Here is a 13,240-nt window from a genome sequence, read left to right as displayed (position 1 = left end):
TCTTACCTCGGGTTTTGTAAAGTATCGCGAAGCAAAGGGAATAACACATGATAACCAAAGGTTCATTTGAATCTCATTCGCGTACTCATAGGGATCGATATGGACGTCCACGGTTCCGCTATCAGTCACTAAACAAAGAGATTTTGTTCATGTCTATGTTTTACCGAACCTATTGGGTCACAAGCTTAAGGTAATCATGATCTGCTGAGTGTTAGTAAGAATGGGGAGTATCGAGAATATATTTGTGAAATTGTTTCGTTAATATTATAAATAGTTTTGAGAGGAACCGAAAGAGTTCATAGTTTATCGGACAATACCGGGTATTATCGATAAATAATATATATGTGAAAAATATTTTCGAAGATGTTAAATTAATAATAAAAGGCTCTAATAATACTTATGAGGCTTTTATATTTAATTTAATATCAACGGGTCTTAAGGTGAAAGAAGAATTGGACCACAAAGGCCCAATAGGGGGAAGCGCCCCCCTTATCCTCTTTGGGAGGCCGAATTCGAGTGTGTGTGTGTGGGAGGGGGGGGGGGACTCCTCCTCCCCTAGGCTGGCACAAGGAGAGGAGTCCTTTCCTTCCTTGTGGCACTCCTCTCTCTCCCCTCCAACCTATATATACTAGAGGTATTGGCACCTTTTGAGCATACAAGTTTTGGATCCTCCTCTAATTTCTAGTTCTAGTTCTAGTTGATCCTAGTTAAACAATTAGAGGTAGACCTAGATCATCTAATTCTCATAATTAGAAGTCCAGTGTGGTTTTAATCTCTTCCCTCTAATTCTTTGGCGACTATTAGCTCTGGACGGCAAAGCGTTGTCGGGTCATGAAGACCGTACGCTCACAATCCGTAGAGAGGTAAATAAGAGTCCAAGTAACGTGTACATGTCCACGTCTTGGCGTAAATTCAGGTTAGTTAGTTCTGGCCGCTGCATGTACTTCGTGGGATGGCATGAAACCAGTGCATACATCGCCATTGTAGTTGGGTTCAGGTGAACGTGGGATGGCGTGCCCGACAGACCTACTCGCCAGCTACTTTCTCTCGCTTTCAGTTGTGATCCAAGTCTCTGTACTGGACTGAATAATAGAAGAAACAGAAAAGGCTGCAAGTGTTGCACGCAGCGCAAGCTTTCGGTCTTCCGTTCGAGGGATTGTTCGTGGCGGTTCGCGGGATTGTTCATCTACGGTCGAGGGACTTCAAATACGATTTACACCGACTTGTCTTCTTCTGCTTCAACTCGGAGTCGGTAACGATCTGATCCAAACCATTTATGGCATCTTCATACTGTTGATCGTAAAGTGACATTGTTTTATTTTCTACCACGTTTTCTAACAGAGTGTACCTTGGGTTGAGATAAATAAGTTAACATCATGGTCGTCTTAGTGGCTTGGACAATAGCAAAACAGTAAGTTCTTTGATAACAAACTAACTCCATTGATTGTATCTTAGACAATAAAATGTCGATGCACTCAATTGGTCTAAACCGGGCAATAAGAGCAACTCTCATTCTAATGAGGCGAGTCATTTCGTCCGCCCGCGTCCGTTTGGGTCGGCGTGGACAAAAGTGGCGGCCCAACGCGCCGACCCAAACTCAAATCGTATTCGCCTGGCGTCTGCGCCGACCCATTTCCAGCCCAAAATTGCGCCTGGAATGCGTCAGCACGGACGCGAAGCGGACGCGCCGCGCGACTCCTCGCCGTCCGCCGCGTCCCCACCTGGTGGCCACCCAATCGCCACCGGTCGCCTTATTTATGACGGCCACCGACAGCGGGCCCACGCGTCAGCCAGTGGAAGCGTCCTTTTTTAACCACGCGTGCGGCGGGGCCGGCCTCATCCACTTCTCCCATCCACATCTGGCCCCCACCACTCCCTTTGCTTCCTCGTCGGCGACCGCAAATCCTAGCGCGCCCATGGGCCTCTTCGGCAGCAGCAATGGCAAGGGCAAGGGCACCCCTGGCGCCTCGTCCTCCCGTGCTCCCCTTCCCCCTCCTCCTCCGGCAGCGACGCGTTTCCGCCCTGGTCGCCGGCGCCTGCACATCCCGGTGCATCAAGCGCGGTGGCACTGGGAGTACAGGCAGCCACTGCCGTACCCCGATATCACGCTGCCGCACCGTTGGCATCTGGATCCGCAGCGGATCCCGGTGCCGGCGATTCCGCGTACCCAGCGGGTGCACGACGACGAGGTGCGCAGGCGCCGCGCGCAGCTCACGCCGGAGCAGCGGCAGCTGCCAGAGTACACCGCCGACTCCCCCAACTGGGAGGCGTAGTTCGCCCTCGAACACGAGGAGCAACGACGCTCGGATGTCGACGCCGTCTCGCCGCCGTTCCCACCGCCACCCCCGCAGGTAGAGGCGGAGGACGTGGAGGCGGAGGCGGAGTACCAAGCCGCCCTTGAGGAGGCCCTGCAGCATGCGCTGGAGGCTAGCCGCCTCAAGGAGGACGCGCACTAGGATGGGCTGGAGCAAGCCCTTGCCCTGTCGGCGGCGGGGGACTCCGTCCACACCCCGCTCTTCGTGCCGCCACCGCCACCGTCGCCGCCCGTCCAGCCCAAGCCGGAGCCGAAGGAGGCCTACTCGTGGACGGGTCAGTACCGTGAGTGGGTGAGCGCGCCTCCCGTCCACTTCGCCGTGACGCCGGCGGAGGAGGCGGCCCACCTCGAGCGATGGAAGGAGCACTGGCTCCGCCAGGAGCAGGCCGACGGCGAGGAGCAGATGCGCTACGAGGCCATGCTCCAAAGCGACACGGAGGCGCTCCGGCTCGAGGAGGAGGAGGAGGAGCACGCGTGGCTTGCAGCAATGCCGCCGCCCCAGCAGACGTCGGAGGAGGCTGCCCTGGCAGCGTACCAGGCGGCGTTCGGGTGGGCTGGCCCTGCTCCGGTCTTCATCGACCTCACCGACGACGACGGCGTCGAGGGCAAGGGCAAAAGCAAAGCCGACGACGTCTAGGGCAGCGTGTGGGGCGGCAACAGGCGGGCGCAGACTTTTTTTAATGTTTTATTTAATGTTTATTAGATTTAGGTGGACTTTGGCCGGCGTTTGACCGCCGCTTTATGTTTATTTATGTTTATTTCATGCAACTTGTTATCTTTTTCCATGGCGGCACATTTGGGTCGGCCTCCCTGTTGGGCGGTCAAGCCGACCCATTTTAAAATGCGGACGCGTACGTCCGCCTGGCCGACCCAAAAGGACAAAAAGCAGACGAAACGCGCGTCCATTTGGGTTGGCCCGTTGAAGTTGCTCTAAACGCACGAGGTCGTTCGCCTAGGGTGGCTTTTGTCTTAGCTTTTTGCCTTCTTTTGTTCCTTTTGTTTTTCTTGCCGAGACTTTTTTTCAAGAAAAGTTTCTATCTATTCATTTTCGATCATGGCGGTACAGCGAACATTGTAAATAATTAAAAGTATATCCAGTTCCGTAGACCATCTAGCGACGACTACAAGCACTGAAGCGAGCCGAAGGCGCGCCACCGTCATTGCCTCTCATTCGCCGGAGCCGGACAAAACTTGTGTAGTAGACAGTCAGGAAGTTGTCGTGTTAAGGCCCCATAGGACAAGCGCAGCAAAATAGCAACCGCCGCCTATGAAGAGTAGCGTAGATCGAAAAGATCCAACCTGAAAAAACACGAACGTAGATGATGTACGATCAAAACCGAACAATCCACCAAAGACAGATCCGCCGAAGACACATCTCCACACGCCCGCCGATGATGCTTAGACCACCGGGATGGGGGCGGAGCCGGGAGAATCTTATTTCATCTTTAGGGAAACATTGTCGTCTCATCTTCCTGAGTAGAACACAAACCCTAACAAAATTCAAAAAAGCATATGAAAACAAAGCCCTTCTGCTAGCAAGGGCCGGGATCCACCGGGCCGCCATGATTCTAAGACCATTAGAGACGAGGCGGACCAGCGCCGGCGCCGACGGAAGGCTGAGGAACCCTAGTATTTTCTTAGAGAAGGAGGCTGGTGAGGCAAGCATTAATTTCTTTCTTGGTAGGTCGTTGCTATCTCTTACTCCCTCCGTTCCAAAATAGATGATCCAGCTTTGTACTAATTTTAATACAAAATTGAGTCATCTATTTTGAAACGGAGGGAGTACCTTCTATATTAATCACACACAGTTCTCTAGCATGGTTTTGAAAAAAAGTTCTGCCAATCAAGCAAACAATAATACTCCCTCTGATCCACTTTGTACTAAATCAGAGGCAATTAATATGATCAGAGGGAGTAATATAAAAGGGGGAAACACAGAAGTTGCTATGTAAACCCTGTAATTCAAAGAGGCCCAGTCGTCCAGCGTCCGCCGCCGGTCGTCTACCCTGTGATTCCGGCGAGAACATTTCTGTTCCACGTGTGCAATAGGTGAAGGAACCAGCCCTTGCAAAAGAAAAAAAGTGGAGAAACCAAGAACTGTGTGCACACCTCTCCTGCCAGGAAGGTTCCCGAGGCCCCCCCTCTGAATACAATTGAATTGAATATGATCTTGTCTCATGAGCAAATTTTTTTTTTTTGCGAGGGTCATGAGCAAGTTGTTAACTAGTGTAGAATAATATAAGTGCACTTGGAAGCATAAAAAGAGTTCCACGTCGAAGAGAGGAAGATATCCTATTTTTTTTAAGGGAATTCTGTCTAGTTCTTTGAGGGAGCTGCTACGCGTCTGCCGGTGGATGTTTAGTAAACATCCACCACCTTGACAGCCGTTAGATCTTCGTGCGCGAGTCGTCCGATCTAACTCCTCGCGCACGCGCGTCGCCTTCCCCGACACATTAATTCCCGAAACAACAAACCAGTTGCAGAAACAACAGTTGTGTTGCAGAAACAATTCCTGAAACAATGATCGCGTTGCAGAAAACAATTCCCGAAACAATGACTGTGTTGCAGAAATAACTACTATGTTGTAAAAATTTGGAGATTGCAAGAACAATTCCTGAAACAACGGCTGGGTTGCTGCAGAAACAACTACCATGTCGCAAAAATTTGGAGATTGGAGAAACAATTCCTGAAACAACGGCCGGGTTGCAAAAACAATTCCTGAAACAACGGCTGCATTGCAGAAATAACTACCATGTTGCATGCCTCAAAGCACGTCGCCGCCGACCGCAACAGAGCAGCAGCGCCGCCGCTCCTGCTGCTGCAGAAGCACGCCGACGAGTCGTGCCTCGCCTGAAAAGTGAGTTGAGGTGAGCGAGCCCGCGGTTCCGCGTCGGAGCCTCGCCCTGCACAGATTTGCAACCTGGATGCTCCGCCACCTACTTGCTCCCTTACAACGGCGACTAGTCCGGCAGCGCATATGAGGCTCTGTGATGGGCGATTGATGAGATATGAGAGGAAGGATAGATGGAGAGATGGAGATGGTGCTAGAAAGGAAAGGATAAGACGCGTGGATGTGGCTGTGAGCAATCGAACGCATCGAACGAGATAATAAGGTAGCACGTGAAGCGGTGCGCGGGCACACTGGGACACGCGTCGTCCTGTGATGCGGTAGAGAAAATCCACCGGTTGATCCTAAGCTTTTCCCATAATATAAATGCACTTGGAAGCATAAAACATTCACGTGAGTTCCACGTCGAAGAGAGGAAGATATCCTATTTTTTTAAGGGAATTCTGTCTGGTTTTTTTTTAGGGAAGGGAATTCTGTCTGGTTGGTGTACTGGTACTGCTGAATTGGTGGTGTTCCATCCATGCTGTTGAAATTGCCAGAATGCAAGTTTCAGCCTCTGTTCAGGTGGCCCCGACTCTCCTGGGCCCAGGTAACATTTCCCATTTCTTTTCAAGTCGGCCCACCCTGACCCAGAGCCTTAAAATCTCAAATAAAAGAAATACATTATTCTATTTCTTTTCATCCCCCAAAATAATACGTGTACAGTACTCCATCCGTCCGAAGTTATCAAAATGGATTAAAAAAATGTATCTATAACTAAAATACGTCTAGATACATTTTTCTTTTATTCATTTTGATAACAAGTATTTCCGGACGGAGGGAGTACTATTTAGTCATGTGATTGTTTGCATATATAAATTACTCGTGGTTTCTTTTCTAGGCCTTGGGCTGGGCCGGGCTCTGGATGGGCCATGTTCTGCATGCTTATGCTTTGGCGGGCCTGATTCACTAGGGTTTGTACTGATCCCTCAAAGAAAAAACGTAGGGTTTGTACTGTAACTGTAGAAGCCTAGCCCTAGTGTTATCCATGGGCTGTCTTCAACGTTCAAAACCTGAACTGCCGGGGCTGGAAAGATGAACACATCTGGCTCTTCTTCCTGTGAACAGTCAAAAAGAAGCAGGCATCCATATTATTCCGTCATCATCTTTTCGCTGCACAGTAGTTTCAGCTTTTCAACTGAAGAATCAGAGCCCCAAGTGCAAAGTCGACTCAGCATGTCGATCAGTAAGCCGGCCGAAAAGAAATTTTCGAAAATGATAACACAAAAAGGAGAGGGGGAGAGAGAGAGAAAATTCCTGGACATAATGCTTTTTTGCATTCCTTTTTCTTAAGAGCACATCATAGGCTAGCACACAGCCAGCATATTTACATTTTCAGAAAGAAGCACAAACATGGCACATTTCAGAGATCCATTTTTTTTTTCTTTTTCTCCTTCTCTTTCCTGCCTCTTTTCCTACTGTTTCTCTTGTTTATATCAAGCTTCAAAACACACTTGATTTTAACATTTATCTGATGACGACGACGATGACGACGATGATACAGATCCACCAAGGGCTTGCATCATTAACCAGACCCTTGGGGATAAAACCAAGAATTCCTTCTTGGTCATCTTTTCCATGAGGTGACACCGACCGCCACATTGCTGACCTGAATCAGACGCAGACAAATTCAGTAAATTACATAGATAATTTCTTTGCCATAACTAGCGATGAAAATAGAGGGTTTTAGTAGAGTGTTAGCTAGAGATGAGGCTGGTTACCAGTTTGCCCTTGTCGTTCATTGTCCTGGGATTCTCCACGAGAACTGTCTGAGGCCGGGCATGGGCATCCTGCAAGTAGCACGGACAAAGTTTAGCTAGAGAATAAAGCCGGCTGGCGCCGCCATCAACCTTTGACAATAAGATTCAGATTGTTTGGCCGATGATCGATTCCAATGGACCACACTGCACTGGTACGTATGTAATTTTCATACAATTTGATAAAACGGATGGTCCAGAGAATTTGATAACACGAATGGTCCAGAGAATTTGAATGCTAGTCTGTGGTACGTACGTAGCTAATCATCTATATTATTCTCAGGTACTTGCCTATCTGAGCTGTGGGAACTGATTCCATGACGAAGCCATGGAGCAACCTGAACCTACCATAGTGGTGATTTTTTCAAGAAATTTTGATGCAACAGGAGAGGGTGATCGCACAATGCATGGCCCCATGTAGCTTTGGACCACACAAATATCTTTATAATCTGATTCTTTGTGCGGGAAACCGTGCCGACTAGTAGCTACAACGTCGCGTTCGAAAATATCACATGGCATTCTAGACATGCATAGACATATAGCCTCTAAGAGAAGTTAGTTTTCAAAGATCAGGCCACTGATTACGGGAGGCATAGTAAGATTTAGCTAGTGCGATCGAAGAAGGGGGCGCTTACCGGAGGAGCCGAGGAGCCCTGGGCTCTGACGGGGTTGACGTGGTGGCACGTGGCGCACCCCACGGTGGAGGCCCCCGGCGGGTACATGAGCGTCGTCCGGCAGCCACCGCACTTCAGGTGGGCGTACTGGCTCGCTGCCAAACCATATGTGAATACCAATGTCAGTCCAGTTCAATGCAACAAGCAGCTTAGCTAGGTGATGAATGCAGCTCAGTTGCAGCAGCAGCCCAGGAAACATGACTGGTGTGAGTGAGTAGCTGCAGAAATGATTAAGCAATACCTGATCTTGTGGAGTTGAGCATGTTGCATCGGGAGCAGCGTACGTTGGCTGCGCCGCGGTTGTAGAGCACCAGGCTGAAGCAGCCGTTGCAGATGAGCTCCGACATGGCCGCTGTCTCCGTTTGGTAATTGACCGACGAGGTGCACCTAGGCATGCCTGCAGATTACATCCGTCGTTGTTAACGACACGCACACATACACACATTGATTCTGCTTACGTAGGAGTATATATATATATATGCAAATATGCAATGCATGCTCGATCAGTACAACTATATATGTAGCCATGCATGCATCATCAAGAAAAGAGCCGCAGAAGGCTATAGATAAATTTTGCAGAAAGAAGTATTCCTATTGTATTTCCTGGCAGCTACATGCATGCCTACATCATATCGATCTAGGAGGATCGACAGCATTGAGACGTACCAAGCAAAGAACCCAACAAGCGGCTTGCTCCGATCGCCGAAGCGCTGAGAGAGAGGTGCGTGGGAGAGAGGGGGAGGTGGAAGAAGTACGTAGCCAAGGAAATGAGAGATGAGAGAGAGCTGGGCGAACTCCACGGTGGCAAGAAACGTCTCGGGGGCGTGCAATTTATGGGCGAGGGATGGCCGGGTGATGGATGGATTTGCTGGATAGGATATATTCGCGGAATCCGAGAAACCGCCGGGCCGGGTCGGCGACGATGGTGGAAGGGATGGATGCCTTTCGGATATGGCCGAATTGCTGTCTCTGCCCCCTCCTCCAATTCCATACTTCGAGAGAGAGAGATTGCTTTGGTTCGTTTCTCTCCCTATCGTCGAATCTTTCCTTTCTCACTCCTACGCGACGCGCCAATAATTCATTCGTCGTTCATTCCTCCCGCCCGCGTCCAGCTCTAGCTTGGTTTCTTTTCTTTCCGCTTCCTTTAGCTTACATAATTATTAATCTCCTATGCTAGTCTGATTCGATGCTCCATCCTTTGTTCTTCAATTGCGCCCGCTGCGTTTGAGTTCCGCTTGGGCGCGCGTCCCCCCTCCAAGTCCCAACTAACCAATCAACTTCCCAGCTGTTTATCAAAAAAAAAAAAACCCAACTTCCCAGCTGAATTCGTTATTGTTACTCCTACTGTTGTCAGTTAAAGCAACTCTAGCTGATCCCCTACGACCGGTTAGAGAAAAAAAAATCCGTTACCCTCCTCTAACCGACACCTAGCCGAAGCCCAGAAATATTTTAGAGGAGTTAATTTTTTACTTGAGTGGCACAGAACTTTTACATTTACTCCTCACGGCTGCGGATTAAAATTCAACTCTGCCTCTCCACCTCTCCTCCACCCAATCCCAGCCGCCCAATCTACGCCGGCGAGTCCCGCACCCACTCCGGCACTGATAATGGTTGGATGCCACTACCGCCGCTCCCATCGACCATCCACAACATAGATCCGCGCCACCACAAGTGGTCCTGAGGCCGTGGCCGCGCCGCCGCTTCTTCTTCCCGCGGACGCCTGCGCCGCCTCTCCAAGCTCCTGCCGCCGTCGTCGCCGCCACAGAGGCAGTACATCGGTGTGCAGCTGTGGAATTGGGGAGTGTGGGTGGCCGACATAACCGACTGACACACCTACAAGAAAATCTTGATTGGATCCTCCCATTCCGCCGGCAGCGCGGACAAATGATATCATGTTCGTCCGCCTGCTCGGCACCGACGTCCACCGAGACTTTCCTTTTAAAGAGATGCCGCGACTGGAGCCCATCGACCCGCGGGTGGTCTCCGCACGGGAGAGGAGGGAGGACCGGGAGGCTCGGAAGCGCATCGTGGCGGAGGCCACGAATGAGGCGTACATGGCGGAGCTCCGCCCCCATCAAGGCATAGCGCCGATTTTACGAGAAGTTAGCGGCTAGGGGGCGGACGTTATCATTCTGTCTAGCGACGCCAACGATAGGGGCGAGGATGGTGGCGACAACGGCCAAGGCCCCGACCCGATGATGAGTGGGCTGATCAGAGGCGATTGGAAGAAGCTCGCCCAAAAGATGGATATGAATTAGTAAGTTTCGATTAGTTTAGTCTAAGTTTGGGTTAAGTTCATCTAAATGTCAATGTAAAATATTATATATGAATCGGCACCGAATTTAGTTTTAGTAGCTTTTATACATACTTGTTTGAATCAAATTTGTGTTTGTGTGCACCGAATTTGTGTTTATGCCACTCAATTCTTTTTTACTCGGCCAAGTTTAGAGGATCCGCTAGAAACGGCCAAAATTTAGAGAAGTAAAAATACTCCACTAAAGGATACTCAGTCGTTTACTCTAAATTTTAGTGGATCAATTAGAGTTGTTCTTAGTATAGTTAGCGCTGACACGAGTGGTTTTCAGATGTGCCATACGTACAACTTGCACCCATGAAAAAGACAAACAAAGGCATGTTTGGAAGGATTTTTGCCTCGCTTGGCATGGTGAAGGAGTCAGAATACTACCAGCGAAGCACACTACACTCGTGGTAAGCAATCCAAACTTAATGAAAAGGAAAAATAATACCACCAGCGACAGTGCACCCTATGGACAGGATTAGCCTCCGCGTTGCCTCAACGACGAGTATGGCACGTGCCCTGCCAATTTGCGAGCAACACACGAAGGTCGCCTCACCGCTGCCATCTTCGAAGCACCTGGACTTCCATTGGCTCATTCAGGCGAGGACAAGGAGCGTGGAGGAGGGAAAGAAGACACTGTTGTTGTTGGGGTCTGTCGCCGCCCGAGTCGTCCAAGTGGAGCAATACGGGGTAGTGAGGCATTTTTTTCCTTTGGTTGATTAATTTTTCATAAAAGCATTTTGTCTCATCAAAGTATATATGCGGCCTACTCTGGCTTGTAATGTAGCTTGAACTATCTCCTTAATGAAAATGCGGGCAACTCTCTTATGTATTCTTGAAAATTCATGTCTTCTCTGATCTGACGACCTTACCACCGGCCTCTCTAGATGGTTTCATGTTGATGCAAATTCGATCTGCATATGCAGAGCCGAAGCCCCTCTTGAAAATAAAAAAAATGCAATTTCGGATGAAAGAATCATGATTGACCTATCTAAATTATTATCCATGAGAATCTACAAAAAGAGGGAAAATATGAGAACAATAATGGCAGCATTAGTAAAGCAAGTAACGAACACACGCTTGTTTGAGATTCTAGATGGAGATGGAGGGTGATGGCAGGATGGAAGATGCATCTATGCTGCACCAAAAATCAGTGGCCACGTAGCCGTTTGCAAGCCAATCGTGTAGTGCTCTTTTGGCTTTCAAGGTCGGTAATGACACGTCGGCGTTTGCTGGTCGTGTCAAATCAGCTAGCACGATGTCAAAGTCCACGTGGATGGCCGGTATTGCATCCAAGGGCCATGCTGCACGACCAGAGGCATCCCCATCCGTCACCAATCATGCGCTGATGCATCTTGGAAAAAGCAGAAGATCGAAGTCAAAACTGAACAGGACATCGGGGTTCACAAGGGACCATTCCCCATCTGTTTCCTTGGCACTCCCGCGTTTTCCTGGTTTCTACGGATTGTTCAAATCGATTTTGATAGCAGTCTAGGATTTTTTCTTTCTGGCTAGCAGTATTTTTTCTGGCTGATATTATGTTTTCATCGAATGTTGCTCCACCGATAATTTATTGGAGCAGTCAATTTCCTTTGGCACATGCATTGCTGTTACGGTTTGCTTGGAGGAGGGGGTTTAAATCTCTATGTCCCCTCCGGCTTAAGAGGGATGGCAGAGGGATAAGACGATGATGGCATCTTCAACGTGGACCCTGCCCGGCTTTGGCGAGGGAGGGACGATGACAGCAGTGTGTTTTCAGCTCGCTTAAGTGCTTGTAGTCGTCGTTAGGTGGTCTAAAGATCTGTATGTAATTTTTTTATTATTTCTAATGTTCATTGTACTACCATGATGCAAAATGAATGAAAGTTTTCTCGAAAAATAAATCATCCGCATACGTTCGGACCATGCGGTCTGGATGTGTTTTGACATCACGTGGGCTTGTATCGGTCCGCTTAGCGGTCGGGTGCATTTTTTCCGCAATCCGGAGACAAAGTGGTGGTGGGAGGGGGGGGGGGTTGCGGGCTTCTAGACCATTGTCACGTCCGCTTCTAACTGCCCTGGCCCACCCAAAAACCTCCTCCATCGTCCGCGTGCTTTCCTGCCCGGCGCCAGCTGACCGCATTCATGCCGATGGCAGCGGCCGCTCCGCATTAACGCCAACCCAGAGCGGACGGAACCTCTCACTAGCGTCGGCATTGAAGTGGCGCGACGGGTAAGAGAGCGCCGCCCGCTACAAGCCCGGCTGAACACACCTCCTAGCGTGCCTGGCTGAACAAGCCTCCTCGCTTGCATCCATTAAATCCGCGCATGTGCCAAGAAACCTACCCCAGCCAGATGTCCGTTCGCGAACCGGTCGACATTAAACACAATGCCGGTTGGCTCCTCGCGTCCGCCGGCTATTTAAACAAGGCCAGACGTCGGGCAAGAACCCACCACACCTCCGCTCCCCATCTCCTCCTTGCACCATATTCTCCACACTATCCATGGCAACCGGCGAGCAGGAAGAGGGGTTCTCCGGCATAAAAGTCGACTGGGTGGCCCGTCAAGCCAGCCGGATATGAGTTAGGCAACTCGCTGGTCGACCTCCCTCGCCACACGAGGCTGTCATTACCATGGCGAGGCTGCAGGCTAGCGTGCGGAGGAGCAACTGGTCGCTCCAAGCCGGCACATGGTTCAGCAAGTCGCCGCTCCAAGCCAGCTCGCGGAGGAGCACGACGGCAGGAGAAAAGTTGCTGACATGGACGAGGCAGTGTCATACTGCTCCTCCCGCGTCATCCACCGCAACTTGCGTGGAACCGCGCCTTGCCGATGGAGAAAGAATTCGGCGTCGTGGAGATCAAAGAGGCGGCTAGCACGTCCGAGGCCGTCGTTGACAGTGTGGAAAAGTAGATCATGGGAGGCCGCCTCCGATTGTGTCCCACGAAGGCCCCAACCAGCCCACGTGCACAACCAGTGTCTTGCACTCTTTGCAGGCCACCTTCGCCCCCGCCCCAAAAACCAACCCTGGTCCGTGCTTCATGGAAGCGGAGGCCACTCCGATGAGCAGCTCAGCCGTACATAGGGAAGGCATGGGAGTAGTGGAGGCTATTCTTCCCATCTCGCTGAAGCATATCCTTCCAAGGCATCCGACAGTCCGACAGCGGGCTGCCGGACATGGAAAAGACATGTCAGCGAAGGGGCCACAGAGGGCTGCTGAGGGTCAGGGGCTTCATTTTACACGACTCACGGCTGGCCGGAGATGGGGAACGGGCGTCGACGCTCATTTTAGTCTAGGTTTAGAGTCTGATCTAGTTGAAAGATGTCTAACTG

The 13,240-nt window shown here is 50.2% G+C and overlaps 1 protein-coding gene across 1 annotated transcript; it reads right to left on the bottom strand.

Moving 5' to 3' along the window:
* Positions 1-6,455: 6,455 nt before the first annotated feature.
* LOC119342171 (protein LOL4-like) lies at positions 6,456-8,435 on the bottom strand. Its single transcript, XM_037614010.1, has 5 exons — positions 8,299-8,435; positions 7,874-8,029; positions 7,594-7,727; positions 6,923-6,991; positions 6,456-6,810 (listed from the first exon to the last, which is right to left on the bottom strand). The coding sequence occupies exons 2-5, from the start codon at positions 8,025-8,027 to the stop codon at positions 6,769-6,771; spliced, it is 399 nt and encodes a 132-aa protein (XP_037469907.1). The 5' UTR covers positions 8,028-8,029; positions 8,299-8,435; the 3' UTR covers positions 6,456-6,768.
* Between the last annotated feature and the right edge of the window lie 4,805 nt (positions 8,436-13,240).

The sequence above is a fragment of the Triticum dicoccoides genome, chromosome 7B, assembly GCF_002162155.2.
Source record: "Triticum dicoccoides isolate Atlit2015 ecotype Zavitan chromosome 7B, WEW_v2.0, whole genome shotgun sequence".
In the NCBI taxonomy this organism is placed as follows: domain Eukaryota; kingdom Viridiplantae; phylum Streptophyta; class Magnoliopsida; order Poales; family Poaceae; genus Triticum; species Triticum dicoccoides.
Note: the sequence above shows the minus strand (reverse complement) of the source record. Positions and strands in the feature narration are given on the sequence as shown.

Bases quoted from the DNA above. Each gene is read 5' to 3' on its own strand.
- LOC119342171 (XM_037614010.1), bottom strand. From the start codon at position 8,027: ATGCCTAGGTGCACCTCGTCGGTCAATTACCAAACGGAGACAGCGGCC. The intron at 7,728-7,873 runs GTATTGCTTAAT...ATGGTTTGGCAG, and splicing joins GCTCAACTCCACAAGATCAG to CGAGCCAGTACGCCCACCTG. The intron at 6,811-6,922 runs GTAACCAGCCTC...CGTCTGATTCAG, and splicing joins TGAACGACAAGGGCAAACTG to GTCAGCAATGTGGCGGTCGG.